The sequence below is a fragment of the Trichomycterus rosablanca genome, chromosome 11 (assembly GCF_030014385.1).
Source record: "Trichomycterus rosablanca isolate fTriRos1 chromosome 11, fTriRos1.hap1, whole genome shotgun sequence".
NCBI classification, from domain to species: domain Eukaryota; kingdom Metazoa; phylum Chordata; class Actinopteri; order Siluriformes; family Trichomycteridae; genus Trichomycterus; species Trichomycterus rosablanca.
Window position 1 is genome coordinate 18286896 of NC_085998.1, and position 15340 is coordinate 18302235.

General features: G+C 40.7%; 1 protein-coding gene across 1 annotated transcript in view; it reads right to left on the reverse strand.

The window, feature by feature from the left end:
• kcp (kielin cysteine rich BMP regulator) overlaps positions 1-11731 on the reverse strand; it is a 57095-nt gene extending 45364 nt beyond the window's left edge. Inside the window, exons 1-3 of the mRNA XM_063005244.1 lie at positions 11567-11731; positions 3002-3537; positions 1931-2003 (exon numbers count right to left, since the gene is read on the reverse strand). Of these exons, the coding sequence (XP_062861314.1) occupies positions 1931-2003; positions 3002-3537; positions 11567-11669 (712 nt within the window). The 5' untranslated portion in view covers positions 11670-11731. The remainder of the gene's footprint in view (positions 1-1930; positions 2004-3001; positions 3538-11566) is intronic.
• Positions 11732-15340: the final 3609 nt, after the last annotated feature.

Sequence of the window (15340 nt, forward strand, 5' to 3'; positions counted from 1 at the left end):
GCAAAAAACTTCTCATGTGAAACACTTTGTTTACATCGCTTAGAAATTGAAGTACATTTTGAGTGAATGTGTAGGTTAGAATCTGGGCTCATTCTGTCGTCACTGTGCGTTGGACTTAATGAGACGTGTCTTACCTCCATTTTATTTCTGCTATAAGTTTCAGCACTTTGCTTTGTGTACGGAATGCCATAAACACATGTTGCACTTTGTTTAATATGGAGCACTTGAGAATTTGATAATATTGACATAAACCCTGTTTACATTTAGTTTTGTGCCATATTATTATGCCATACAGTTTGGTGTTAAAATAAAAGAAGCTTAAATGAGATTCTAAATTAAATTTTTTTGGAGGAAAATTAATCATTTAGATTAATCAACTAATCGATAAAATAGTCTGTAGATTAATCAATAGAAAAATAGTCGTTAGTGGCAGCCCTAGTACTGAACTGAAACACTACTGTACTGAAAGTTAATGCTAGCATACTACATTTTTTATGCGTGTGCAAGGACGCCTCCAAGCACAAAGCATACATTTTCCAGAGTAATGATTCCCATAAGTCTGCAACTCCACATAAACCACATGCTCGCAAGGTACTCCAATCTTAACTCAAAATCACAAAACCACAACTCTACAAGACACTAAAACTTTTTCCGTATACACAATAAACCTTTAACAACATACTACAGTAGCTTTTTCCCTAAGGCTGCTTTTACAAGATATATAACACAGTTTAGAGTGATGCACAGACATGATGGGGAAAAAATTATTCTTATTGCTTCAAAAATGCTGAACTGTTGTGCTCCACAATAAATTAGAACCATGACATTAAGAGAAAAAACAAAAGGTTGGCAACTAGTGAACTGTGAAATACAGTGAGAAATGTGAGATCAGGCTTGCATTATAGATAACAATCCCACATTTATTAATCCTGGAATCCCTCTTTAATAATATATTACACAGCCTTTGACTGAAGCAATGAAGCTTCATGAACACATTTCCTTTTTTAATCTTCTCATGTGCCCAAATAACAAAAAACAACCTTTGCCAGAGCAACCTGTGTCCAGAGTAATACTGCCTTGTGCCCAGGGCCGGCGCTAAGGGGGGGCTGAGGGGGGCATTGCCCCCCCAAATTGTGTCTTTGCCCCCCCAAGCACAATGCAAGCAACGGCTATTTTTAAAATTATCTCTGAACCAATCACAAAAATGCATTTTGTTTTACAGTGTGAAGATATTTCCTTGCTTATTCCTGATTGGCTCTTTGAGTCATATAAAAATCGGCAGACTGCCCCAAACAGTTCAGTTCGGCAGTATATGTTCTGTTAGTGTGAGCGAGAGGCAGGTATACTGGTAAACACTCTTCTGAGTTTAAACTGACTTCCCCATGGTAATATTTGCTTAACTGTGGATTTTCGTTGCTTTAATGTTACTTACCTCTTACATAGGTGTTGCTTAAATTATTTTATTAGCCGTTAGCGGTTAGGCTAATGAACTAATGGCAATTTAATTAAGGGGGCGTATTAAAATGAAATACAATTAGATAATCTTTTTTCTCCATTTACATAATCAACATGTATTTTTTAATCATTGGGTTTTAAGTTTAAGTTCGAAAACATGCATTTTTATTTCTTTACCTCATACATCACTTTAAGCCAGTATCAATAGCTTGGCTGTCATCATTCATGCACAAATCAAGCCTTGAATATATTTCTGGCTTCAAAAACATGACTATCAACATGCCCCCTCATTAGGTTTTACTGCCCCCCCAAGCAAAGCAGTCCAGAACCGGGGCTGCTTGTGCCCATTTTTTTCTGGTAGGAATGAACCAGACAGACTGGTTGTTAAAAATGAAATAAAAACATGAAAAAATGCTGGGTATTAGCTGACCATCAATTGCTGTTTACTAATATCCTAAACAAAGATGTACTTTACCTGTTATGTTGTCACAGAGCCATGGACGACTTTCATATGGTCTGATAGAAAGCTCTGCAGTCTGCCAGCAGCCCTGGAAAAGACATTCAGGCTTTTAATACCATATGGATGTGATGAAACCTGTAAACAAACAGACTGCTGATGTTCGTATTACTAGAACTTTGGTTATATCCAGATTTTTTTATATAGTCAAAACTGGTTCTGACCATTTAAAAAAAAAAAAAATCATCAAACCATTCTGACCGGTTCAAACCAGTTTTGATCATTTAAAAAAAAAAAAAAGGATCAAACCGGTTCTGACCATTTAAAAAAATTTATCAAACCGGCTCTGACCATTAAAAAAAAAAACTGGTTTAAACCGATTTTGACCATTTAAAAAAAACGGAATCAATCCGGTTCAAACCAGTTTTGATCATTTAAAAAAAAAAGGATCAAACCGGTTCTGACCATTTAAAAAAATTTATCAAACCGGCTCTGACCATTTAAAAAAAACTGGTTTAAACCGATTTTGACCATTTAAAAAAAACTGAATCCGGTTCTGACCGGTTCAAACCGGTTTTGACCCATCAACCCAATGTAGTTGTTGATTTATAATATTTATATTCTGTTAATTAATATAAATTACTTTTAATTAATATACTTCTCATTTTAGTAACCATTTGCCTACAGTTCCAGAGAACACTATTTATACTCTTGATAGACATCAAACGGCTTGCTAATCCATACATACTGGCATTTTATATTTTGTAGATCAGTCATATAATCAGTCAAATCAGCTGTAGGTGCTTGGCCTACCTTGCCAAAAAATACTATAAGATTTAGATTATGAATAGTAAAACAGGTCTTTTTCAATACGAGTCAAAAGGATTTTTGTCACATTCCATGCATTTATCCTCAATTTGCGCTTGAACCTGTGCATAGAAACGTGCCATCAGGGTTCCCCAGCCCATTCCTAAAAAATATGAATTAAGTTTTGTGTGTTTCATCACGCACATATTGTTTCTATTGATGATGATGGGTTTAATTTAATGTTCATGGTTAATTAGTGACCAGAAATTCAGAATTACTCACATTGAATTTGCTGGCCTTGTCCTCAGGGGTGCTGGAGAAGGTGACCTGCAGGTCCTGAGGAAGGCTGAGTTTCAGAGGTTGACCTTTGAGCTGCAGTACTGTTGCCTCCTTGCATTCCTGGTACAGCAGCACATGACCAGGCACCACACTCAGTGCAATCCTCACCCACTTACCACCTGAGAAAGGATTTCCCCCGGTGATATTTAGCACCTCTGATTTCCCACTCTGATTAGAGTGGAACTCCAGTTGCAGAAAATCCTCCTGAGTGTTAGAGATGAGCTGAAACAAGGGTGACGCATGTGCAGAGCTCAGAGAAATAAGGGTCGCCTCAGAGCCTTTAGCCTGCTGGCCAATCAGATGCAAACTTAAAGAGCCCTGCCACAAGCTCATAAGGTGGTGTGTAAATTTCAGAGGCAGGGTCAGGTGAGGTGTACGGGAACGAAAACGCCAGGCTGGTATGCTGGGGTCATGACCTCTGGCCTTTGTGATTCCTCGAGACAAGCTGGTGATGTTTAGGGCTTCCAGGAGATCAATGACTAAGGAGAAACAACATGGTGATATAATAAATACAGAGCATCACACAGAATCATTACATCAAGCAAAATACACTGATCAGTCATAACATTAAAACCACCTCCTTGTTTCTACACTCACTGTCCATTTTATCAGCTCCACTTTCCATATAGAAGCACTTTGTAGTTCTACAATTACTGACTGTAGTCCATCTGTTTCTCTGCATGCTTTGTTAGCCCCCTTTCATGCTGTTCTTCAATGGTCAGGACTCTCCCAGGACCACCACAGAGTAGGTATTATTTGGGTGGTGGATCATTCTCAGCACTACAGTGACACCGACATGGTGGTGGTGTGTTAGTGTCTGTTGTGCTGGTATGAGTGGATAAGACACAGCAGCGTTGATGGAGTTTTTAAACACCTCACTGTCACTGCTGGACTGAGAATAGTCCACCAACCAAAAATATCCAGCCAACAGCACCCTGTGGGCAGCGTTCTGTGACCCACTGATGAAGGTCTAGAAGATGACCAACTCAAACAGCAGCAATAGATGAGCGATCGTCTCTAACTTTACATCTACAAGGTGGACCAACTAGGTAGGAGCGTCTAATAGAGTGGACAGTAAGTGATATTTAAAAACTCCAGCAGCACTGCTGTGTCTGATCCACTCCTACCAGCACAACACACACTAACATACCACCACCATGTCAGTGTCACTGCAGTGCTGAGAATCATCCACCACTCAAATAATACCTGCTCTGTAGTGGTCCTGACCATTGAAGAACAGCATAAAAGGGGGCTAACAAAGCATGCAGAGAAACAGATGGACTACAGTCAGTAATTGTAGAACTACAAAGTGCTTCTATATGGTAAGTGGAGCTGATAAAATGGACAGTGAGTGTAGAAACAAGAAGGTGGTTTTAATGTTATGCACCGGTACATTGCAGCAAAATTGGAATGGAAATGGCATTTTAATTCAGGGTGCCAGGATTATAAATGAACACAAACTGAGGTTCTGTACCAGCAGTGCATTGTGGTAACAGAGCAGAAAGATTAAGCCTTTTTGACCTGTTTCAGCTACACTATGTGGTCAAACATACATCATGTGGACACCTGATGATGAGCTTCTCATTTCAGAAAAATTGACACTAATCCCCACCCCACCTAGCAGCTATAACAGCCTTCACTGTTCTGTCTTTTGGTTCCTATTCAATAACAAAGCATTTGCGAGGTTGGACACTGACATCAGACAAGAAGACCTGGCTTGCAAGCAATATTTTGTGTTCATAAATGATTGTTTAGAATTGTTTGTTATTATTACATCTAATAATAAGGGCCCAACTGTGGCTGCATGGCAGACTGGGATTTTAACCCACAACCTTTTGATTGATAGGCCAAAGTTCCACCCAGTATAGGCTACCACTGTCCTTATCATATCATATTACATTATATTATATTGTCATTGTTAAAATGATAGACATTATAGAATTATTAGACACAAGAACCTAAAGGGGAATATGTTGCATACGTTTGAATTTGGTACTGTTAATAACACCTACGTGTATATATATTAAATCATTTTGAACATGTAATCTTAATACAATAAACTGCTGATTGTGAACTGCGAAACCATTTACTTACATTGTACATGTACAAAAAGTTAATGTAAATCAAACTGTGCCTTGTTTATTGTGCGGTTATTGTTATAACTAGTAATTATTAACATCCCTAGTCTGTATTAAACCCAAACTGTAAGCATAAATGAGATAAAACACATCTGATAAATGCATAAATGTAAATGGTAAAATCTTACAATGGGATGAGTACTGGTAAATGACATTAAACTGCATAAAGATGAAATCTGTCTGTGTGGTTTCCCAAAATTTTTACATCAGGATTGTAAAATCTTTTAGTGTGCACCAGGCATTACAAAACACAAACCTATAAAAAACGTAAATGGGTAAAACAACTGTTAAAACCACAAGACCTAGCATAGAAACCCTGGAAGTATTCAGTGGTCAGGATGTTTTCTATTAAACAGAGCTTCAGCACATAAATCTGATTTTGTCGTTAGCGTGTGTCTGAACTTACACACATATACACCACACACACACACACACACACTTCCACATTCTTAGTGGAAGTGTACTTTACGTGATGAAAAGAGCAGAGGCGTGCTTTTATGATTTATTATTTTTACCCCAACTACACTGAACATGCAACCTGGGAGAGGCAGTGTAGGCACACAGTTTCCTTTCCATCGCGAAGTACTTCAGTACTACAGGCACTAAACTCAAAAAAGAAAGTCAGACTGAAACTCCTGAACACCTGCACACACTGTTCTGTTCCAGATGTTTGGCAGATCTACTCCACCTATACTGGGCTCTTCCATTTCATTCATCCCTGTAATGGTTCTGTGGCGTTTGTGGGACTTACCACTCTTCCCCGACGTCACAGGCCTTACAGAGCAGTATTGAGCTAGGCCTTTAGTAAGAGGCCAGCTCGTTAGGGTGACGACCTGCAGCTGCGGCTCCCTTATTTAAGGGTACGCCGCTTGGCTGCAGGTGTCGCACCTTTTGTCTTGTTTGTTCCTTTTGTTTTGGGCACTGCGGTGTCCGTGGGGACTGCTGACGGCTCCCCCACGCTTCTTTTGTAGTTTTAGAGGTACCCCCGGTGGCATTAGGCCATCAGGGTGTGTAAACTGCAAGGTTGAGGTAATTAGCTTTTCTTTTACCTTCTTAGAAGTAGCGTGGTGTGATGTCGTGCAGTCCTCGTACTGTGTTTATTTTACCCGTTAGCATTTAGCATTAGCGGGTGAAGCCAGCCCCGTGACACGGCGCTGGTCCTCTCCTCGCTAATGTTTACCTAGCGAACCTAGCTGTGGTATTCGGCAGCCGGTAGGTGGCGTCTCGGTAAGACACTCGGTTGGTCTGCCAGCACCCCCGGTTCGAATCCGCACTAGGAGCTTGTGTAACTGCTTTGTTAACCGGTTTTCTTTACTCTGTTTTGTGTGCTTTAACAGATTGGCTCTAGCTGCGGCTGATGAAGGAGCCGTCTGTTACCCCGAACTGCGCCTGAGGCGATTTCGGGGCTTTGTAGCTCAAAACATGTAGTCTGGGATTCTGCAACCGCTGGGTGGCGACACCGCCAAGCGCGTGGCCGTTCTGCCAGCTCCCCGGTTCGAATCCGCACCCTTTTGTGGGCTTTAACAGATTGGCTCTAGCTGCGGCTGATAACGGAGCCGTCTGTTACCTCGAACTGCGCCTGAGGCGATTTCGAGGCATTGTAGCCAAAAATAATTGTAGCGCCTTAAGCGCATGAAGTCATCTGCTCTTCCCCGCGGCAGCAGCGCGCTGGTTACGCGCCCGGCTCTCACCCGAGCGGCCGGGGTTCGCGCCCAGCGTCTATTAGTTTTCTTCTTTTCCTTTTTTGTTGCTGCCTGCATTCCCCAGCTAAAGTCCATCGGGGTTCCTTATGTTTGTTTTTGAGTTCTGTCTTGTGTGTGATGTTCTGTGTTTTTCTGTTAATAAATAAACTTTTATTTTATTTAACTCCGCGCTTGAGTCCTTTCTCTCCCACGTGACAATCCCAGCTGCTTTTGTGTGAGAGAGAATGAGTAAGTGAGGAAGTCTATATTACTTTACACTGCGGCTTTTAGACAGCTGTTTTTGGTTCTCATACTCACTGATTACAGTCTGTGCCAATAAAGCTTTACAGAAAGGTTTCGAAAATAAGGTTCATTTATTTTCCCCAGAGGGATTTGTTTTACTGATTATGTTCAAACCTGATAAGACTGACTTAATATGAGGGTCTGTGACATCTAATTGATAAAAATCTATTGATTAAAAAGTTAGCATATGATTTCACGATTGAGTAGTTAAACTAGGATACATTTCAAGACAAAATTATGTAATTTATTTATTTTAGTGTCATGTTTTACACGCTTTGGTTACATTCATGACAAGGCAGGTAATCACTGGTTACACAAGAATCATCAGTTCAAATTTTATGTCAAACCCAGTCATGGACAATTCTGTATCTCCAATTCACCTCACCTGCATGTCTTTGGACTGTGCAAAGAAAACCCACACCCCAGGAAACCCAGAGGAAACCCACACAGACACAGGGAGAACATGCAAACTCCACAAAGAAAGGACCCAGCCCGCTCCACCCACTCCAACAGTGCTACCCAGTAAACCACCATGTCGCCTGATTTTGAGTGTAACATTTAGAATTTACACTGTAAGCAGAACCATTTTAGCACTGTGTTTTACCACAGCTTTATCCTGGTCAGGGTCATGGTGGGTCCAATTTATTGGGCAAAAGGCAGGAAACACCTCAGACAGGTTGCCAGTTCATCACAGTGCAGACACACACACACACTTAGGGCAACTTTAGTAGCTCCAATTGGTCTGCATGTCTTTGGACTTGTGGGAGGAAACCGGATCACCCGGAGGAAACCCACGCTGCGGAGGGAGACCACCCAAACTCCACTGCCCACCCGGGGAATAAATCACTGACAAAGATGTCATTGATGTCATTAATTTCCAATGTATTTCCAACAGCTGAGGCGTAATTTGAACTGAGAGTGAAACTTTGGAGCTCTGTCTTTTTCAAAGAATCGACTCATGTAATTTAACCACCCTCAGTGTGCTTACTCTACTTCTGCATACAAACATTGAGAGCTCCACATCTATCCCAAACAGGAAAAATGTGTGTTTACCTTAACATTATTTAAATCATGAACAACATTAAAATACACTGCCTGGCCAAAAAAAAGGTCACTATCTGGATTTAACTAAGCAAATAGGTAAGAGCCTCCCATTGAATAATTACTGCATTGGATAATTACTGCATGTTTCAGCTGGCAACAAGTTATTTAACCCTAACTGATGCAGTGAGTAGCTTCTCATTTGTTAAACAACCATGTGGAAAGACACATCCTGTGGTCATGGAAAAGATGTTAATCTGTTTCAGAAGGGTCAAATTATTGGCATGCATCAAGCAGAGAAAACATCTAAGGAGAAGCTGAAACTACTAAAATCGGGTTAAGAACTGTCCAATGCATTATTAAAAAGTGGAAGGACAGTGGGGAAACATCATCTATGAGGAAGGAATGTGTTCGAAAAAAATCTTGAATGATCGTGATCGGCGATCACTTAAACGTTTGGTGAAATCAAATGGTAAAAAACCTACAGTAGAACTCAGGGATATGTTTAATAGTGAAAGTAAGAGCATTTCCACACGCACAATGCGAAAAGAATTCAAGGATTGGGACTAAACAGCTGTGTAGCCTTAAGAAAACCACTTGTCAGTGAGGCTAACCGGCAAAAACGGCTTTAATTTGCTAGGGAGCATAAAGATTGGACTCTGGAGCAAAGGAAGAAGGTCATGTGGTCTGATGAGTCCAGATTTACCCTGTTCCAGAATGATGGGCGCATCAGGGTAAGAGGAGAGGCGGCTGAAGTGATGCACCCATCATGCCTAGTGCCTACCGTACAAGCCTGTGGGGGCAGTGCTATGATCTGGGGTTGCAAAGATGTACCCCACTCGTACATCTTTGGACTGTGGGAGCAAACCGGAGCTCCCGGTGGAAACCCATGCAGACACAGGGAGAACATGCAAACCCAGGTCCTTCTTGCTGTGAGGCAACAACAGTGCTACCCACTGAGCCACCGTGCTGCCACAGCATGACAAATCACTCACTCACTCACACACACACACACTCACTCACTCACTCACTCACTCACTCACTCACTCACTCACTCACTCACTCACTCACTCACTCACTCACTCACTCACTCACTCACTCACTCACTCACTCACACACACACACACACACACACACACACACACACACACACACACACACACACACACACACGTGTAGTATGTGATGTTAAGTCAAGTGCAGGAAAAAATGAGGTAGAAATATCTTTAAGTTAAGATCTTTAAGATCTTCAAGGGTAAGAGAGAAAACAGGCTGTGATGGGGTGAGTGGAGCTTTTCATGATGCTGGTGCCTCTAACAGATGCTGTTTTTTGGCTTCAATAGATAGAAGTATGGTCCCAATTATTCCTTCCACTCTCCTCAGGGCTTTTCTGTCTCTGGCATTACAGCCTTCAAACCGCAGTTGACCCACACACCTAGGAACTTTGCATGCTGGACAACAGCCACAGCTGTGTCATTCACAGTGAGAGGTACAAGTGGGTTGTTTCCTCCTGAAGTCTATAACCATCTCCTTTGTGATATGAAACTCTGATGTGTTATATACAGTAATGGGATGCTATAAGCTTGTCAGCTATCGATTAACCATCCACTAATGATGGTCACTATTGCTTAAAGAAACTAATCATTACACTTTCTCCTAACCGTCAGATTTACAGCGTCAGGACCAGAAGAGCAGCTGAACACACATTCAGAAATTATATTTCACAAGTGCTTGCAATTATTTCTAAGACAGTGTGTAAGAATGTATTACCCTGATAAACAAGCTAAAATCCTGCAGTGAAGAGGTGGTGAGTCAGCAAGATGAGCCCTTTATTGGCCTCCTGTCTTTACTAGATTCTTAGCAACTACAGACACAGTATCAACACTTCATTGACTATATCTTGAAGGAATGGTCTATGTTGTGAATTTACTTTATGGCCTACTCACATGGACTCGCTTCTATGAAATAGTTAGCCTAGTGGGTAGAGCTGTGGGTTACCAATGGGAACTGCTCTGCCATGACACCAAACATTAAGAATTTAACATTTGAGCTACACAGTTATGAAAAATGAGCCTTAGTTATGTTTGTTCAAGCACAGTTTGACCTAGGGATGTCTTGACAGTCTGAGTTTTGGAAACAATACTAGCCAAAATAGCTGGATGATCAGTATCAAATTGAATTTTGTTGCATTTCAATTTACTGATATATCTGAGCTGTGATTACATGAACTTTTAACTCATGTGGTAAAGATTATTAATCTGGACATGTACTTAGTCTTCAAGCATGCCACCATTTTTGTTTATTTGTTTATTAGGATTTTAACGCCTTGTTTTACACTTTTGGTTACATTCATGACAGGAACGGTAGTTTATCTTCACACAAGTTATATCGAACACAGTCATGGACAATTTTGTATCTCCAATTCACCTCACTTGCATGTCTTTGGACTGTGGGAGGAAACCGGTGCACCCGGAGTAAACCCACGCAGGCACGGGGAGAACATGCAAACTCCCACAGAAAGGACCCGGACCGCCCCACCTGGGGATCGAACCCAGGACCTTCTTGCTGTGAGGCGACAGTGCTACCCACTTAGCCACCGTGCCGCCCGCATGCCACCATCAGTTAGCTTAGATACTGTAGGGACAACCGTACCATCAATATTGGATCCACTTCATTTTTCTTTTTAGATTCCTTTTCATTGACTTAAATAAAAAAATGAAACATTCTTTTTTTGTGGCACACCAGACTTTTAAATGTAATGTCATCACAGTGATCTTATCAGACAGTCAGTGAAAGCAATCAAGCTCCTGAGTCCTGATCACAATTAATATTTACAGAATTGCAAGCTTCCCTGCTATTTTTTTAAATACTGGGTTACCCTGATCTTTTTATACACACTTTTTAAAATGCATTTTTAAATGAGTTTAAGTCAACCAAGACATGATGGCAGTTATGGATGCTGCACAAGTCTGGGGTCCTGGGTTCAAACCTCAGCTCCATTCATTATCGTGTCAGTCTCTGGACTGTTTGCCATTAACTAATCAATTAATTGAATGTGTATTGCTCTGAGAAGGACTGGTGACCATTCAAGGGTGTAGGATCCGGACTCACTGCGAACCTGACCTCGATTGAGCTGTTTTGGAAATTAATGAAGCAAATTTGGCTAGTTTAAAGCTGTGACTAGACAGGACGTGAACAGATAAGTAGTATCAATTTGTGTGTGTGTGTGTGTGTGTGTGTGTGTGTGAGACTTGCGGACGATGACCATTTACTCTCGTCCTGAACTTTGGAACACCGAAACACGAACTCTCACATTATTATAAAATAAAACTGACTGAACTCACCGGTCTGGTCCTGGTCTCTCATCATTTCTGAAGAAAAACTCACACTCCATAGCGCAAACAATGTCAGCTCGGCAAACAGAAGACTTCTCCTCAGAACCTCCATTCTCCCCTCAGCAGCAGCGACCACTGAAAGCTTCCCTCCAGCACAAAGAAGTCTGCCTTTTGTTTTAGTTCTTTTTCTTTAAATGTAGAAACACAATTCTACAAAAACTACCGTCTTCTTTAGAACAGCACCGGTACAGGTCTCTCATTTCTCAGGAACGTCGACATGACAGAAATCTCGTTTTCATTTAGTGACAGGAATTCGCGCTCGTGAAACAAGAAACATCTGGCCACTGCGACTCAGTGATGGACGACTCCTGAGAGAGTCGATTCTTTTGGGAGTAATTGACTCGCACGTGCAAACTAAATCGAATGTTTTGCTAAGTTTCCTCTGGTAAATTCCTCTTGGCTCAAATCCTGAATGTTAAACACTGGTGTATGCCATGCTTGCGTTTGTTAAATGCAGGGCATATTTATAAAGTGTCTAGAAACTAGTGGCTAAATTATATGTAAACAATGCAATTGCAATAATGTAATAATAAAGCAATTATGATCATTCTACCTTTAAAGCTTTAGTGAGTACTTTTGGTACAGTTAAAACATAAATATGGTTTGCAAGCAACTGTTTTGCTTTAAATGCTTTTAATAGGTTTCTGCTGTCAGATACTGATTTCATTTGAGATTGCTGCATTAGTTAACAGTAAACACTGGTTTATCCAGAGTATGTGGTCCTAAAAATAACAATTATTAAGTAAAAATACTGTTACCTATTCAAGCAAGCCACAACGTAGTCTGCCAACTTTATCAGCCCATTCAGTGAAACCCTACTACTACTCCAGATATTGTTAAGATAATGGATTAATGTTCTAACCTGATAGCAGAGATCATAGAGTTTGTGGTTACTGACTAGAGTAAGAATGGTTTTAAACAAGGATGATTACGAGTCTATTTTCAGCTTCAGAAGAACCACAGTGAGAGATCCTCACTAATGTTCTGCTTGATACTCAGAGCGACATTCAACAATCATCCTGAAAAATCTGCTTAAACAACTAAAGGTGGTTGGTTACACAATAAGTTCCACTGAAACTTAGTACAATGAAAGCCAAAGACACAGTGACAGCTAGTAAGAGTGTCAATAGGTTCAACAACCTCATTCTAAAAACTGTATCCAGCTACAGCATGCATATTTTCTGCAAAGAAATAAAAGTCAAAGTAAAAGAAAAACTGGGTTTTTAAAATTTGCATTCCAATACTGTCCCAATGTTTTATGATTGTGTTGTATGAACAAATTCAAATGTTAGTCCATTTTGGCACAAAACCTTCAGGCTGAAGATGAATTTTACCTTTCAGCACGATAACGACCCAAATCACACCTCTACATCAACAAAAGAATGACTTTACCAAAGGATGATTAAAGTTTTGATGATCAGTGTTTTGGAATGGCCCAGCCAGAGTCCAGATCTAAATCCAACTGAATTGTGGGGTGACCTGAAAAGAGCTGTGTACAGGAAATGCCCTTGCAATCGGAGCTTTTGTAAAAGTGAGCAAAGACTCCTACACAAAAAGGCGGTGATAAAAATCAAAACTTGCTTCAGCAAAGTACAGTATTCATTTATGGGTGTGCATATTTTTGTAGGCCTTTTATCCCCCACCCCTAAACACTTTTTTAAATCGTTTTTTAATTGAATTGTACAGATTCACCTTGGTCTCATTATCACAGGATAATGGCATTTTTACAGGTGTGTGTAAACGTTTTGTATCCACTGTACTCACCCAGGGCTTTTTGTCACTGTTTATGGGAAACAGTCACTGTAAAAAGCTTTTATAATGCCACAGCAAACATAATATTTTTAGAAATTAAGACATTTCCAGCAAAGGATCAATAAAGTATTTATCCATCCATCCATCCATCCATCCATCCATCCATCCATCTATCTATTTAACACCACCTGCAATAAAAGGCTAATTAGAACTTAACTTATAGGTCAGTGTGTTCATATCAAGTTGAAAAACTCAAAGGGGAAAAGGGTTCATATCAAGGGAAAAACTCAAAACACTAAGAATCATTTGGCAAACAAAGATGCAGAAGCACAAAGTAGTCTAAAAATACAGGAAGCAATGCATTTTTGCGTCTATAAGAAAACGTTGTTTTCCTTTGAAAATGTGTCTTGTTGGACAATTATGACATCTGGTGGTAAGTAAAAGAGTGTAAGACTTGTCAGTGACATCAAACAAAAGTCTTCTTTTCTTCTACACATTTATGTACTGTAGAAACCCCAAACTGCCACAATAAGCTTGATTCCCAACTAAATAAGCTCAGGTACTTTGGAACAGTACAGGTCACTTGGCAATCAAATCGTGGGATCACGTTTAAAACCTAATGTAGCATTCGGTACCATGCAGTGGAAAAGGGGCATTAGATTGAGTTGGCAGCACATTAAACATCTTCTCATGGTAAAAAGAGATGTAAAGTATTTACACTGGAGATTTGACCAAGCAGACGGTCATATATTTTTTAAAAAAACATCACAATAAACCTAGCAAAAACTAAATTACATGTGCATTTCAACATGTGTATGACCACAACTGTACAGTGGGGCCAAAAAGTATTTAGTCAGCCACTGATTGTGCAAGTTCTCCTACTTAGAAAGATGAGAGAGGTCTGTAATTTTCATCATAGGTACACTTCAACTATGAGACAAAATGAGAAAAAAAATCCAGGAAACCACATTGTAGGTTTTTTAAAGAATTTATTTGTAAATTATGGTGGAAAATAAGTATTTGGTCAATAACAAACAAGCAAGATTTCTGGCTCTCACAGACCTGTAACTTCTTTAAGAAGCTCTTCTGTCCTCCACTCGTTACCTGTATTAATGGCACCTGTTTGACCTCGTTATCTGTATAAAAGACACCTGTCCACAGCCTCAAACAGTCAGACTCCAAACTCAACCATGGCCAAGACCAAAGAGCTGTCGAAGAACACCAGGAAGAAAATTGTAGACCTGCACCAGGCTGGGAAGAGTGAATCTACAATAGGCAAGCAGGTTGGTGTGAATAAATCAACTGTGGGAGCAATTGTAAGAAAATGGAAGACATACAAGACCATTGATAATCTCCCTCGATCTGGGGCCCCACGCAAGATCTCATCCCGTGGGGTCAAAATGATCATGAGAACGGTGAGCAAAAATCCCAGAACTACACGGAGGGACCTGATGAATGACCTGCAGAGAGCTGGGACCAAAGTAACAAAGGCTACCATCAGTAACACACTACGCCGAGAGGGACTCAAATCCTGCAGTGCCAGGCGTGTTCCCCTGCTTAAGCCAGTACATGTCCAGGCCCGTCTGAAGTTTGCCAGAGAGCGTATGGATGATCCAGAAGAGGATTGGGAGAATATCATGTGGTCAGATGAAACCAAAAAGGAACTTTTTGGTAAAAACTCAACTTATCGTGTTTGGAGGAAGAAGAATGCTGAGTTGCATCCCAAGAACACCATACGTACTGTGAAGCATGGGGGTGGAAACATCATGCTTTGGGGCTGTTTTTCTGCAAAGGGGACAGGACGACTGATCCGTGTTAAGGGAAGAATGAACGGGCCATGTATCGTGAGATTTTAAGCCAAAACCTCCTTCCATCAGTGAGAGCATTGAAGATGGAACGTGGCTGGGTCTTCCAGCATGACGATGATCCCAAACCGCACGGGCAACGAAGGAGTGGCTCCGTAAAAAGCAT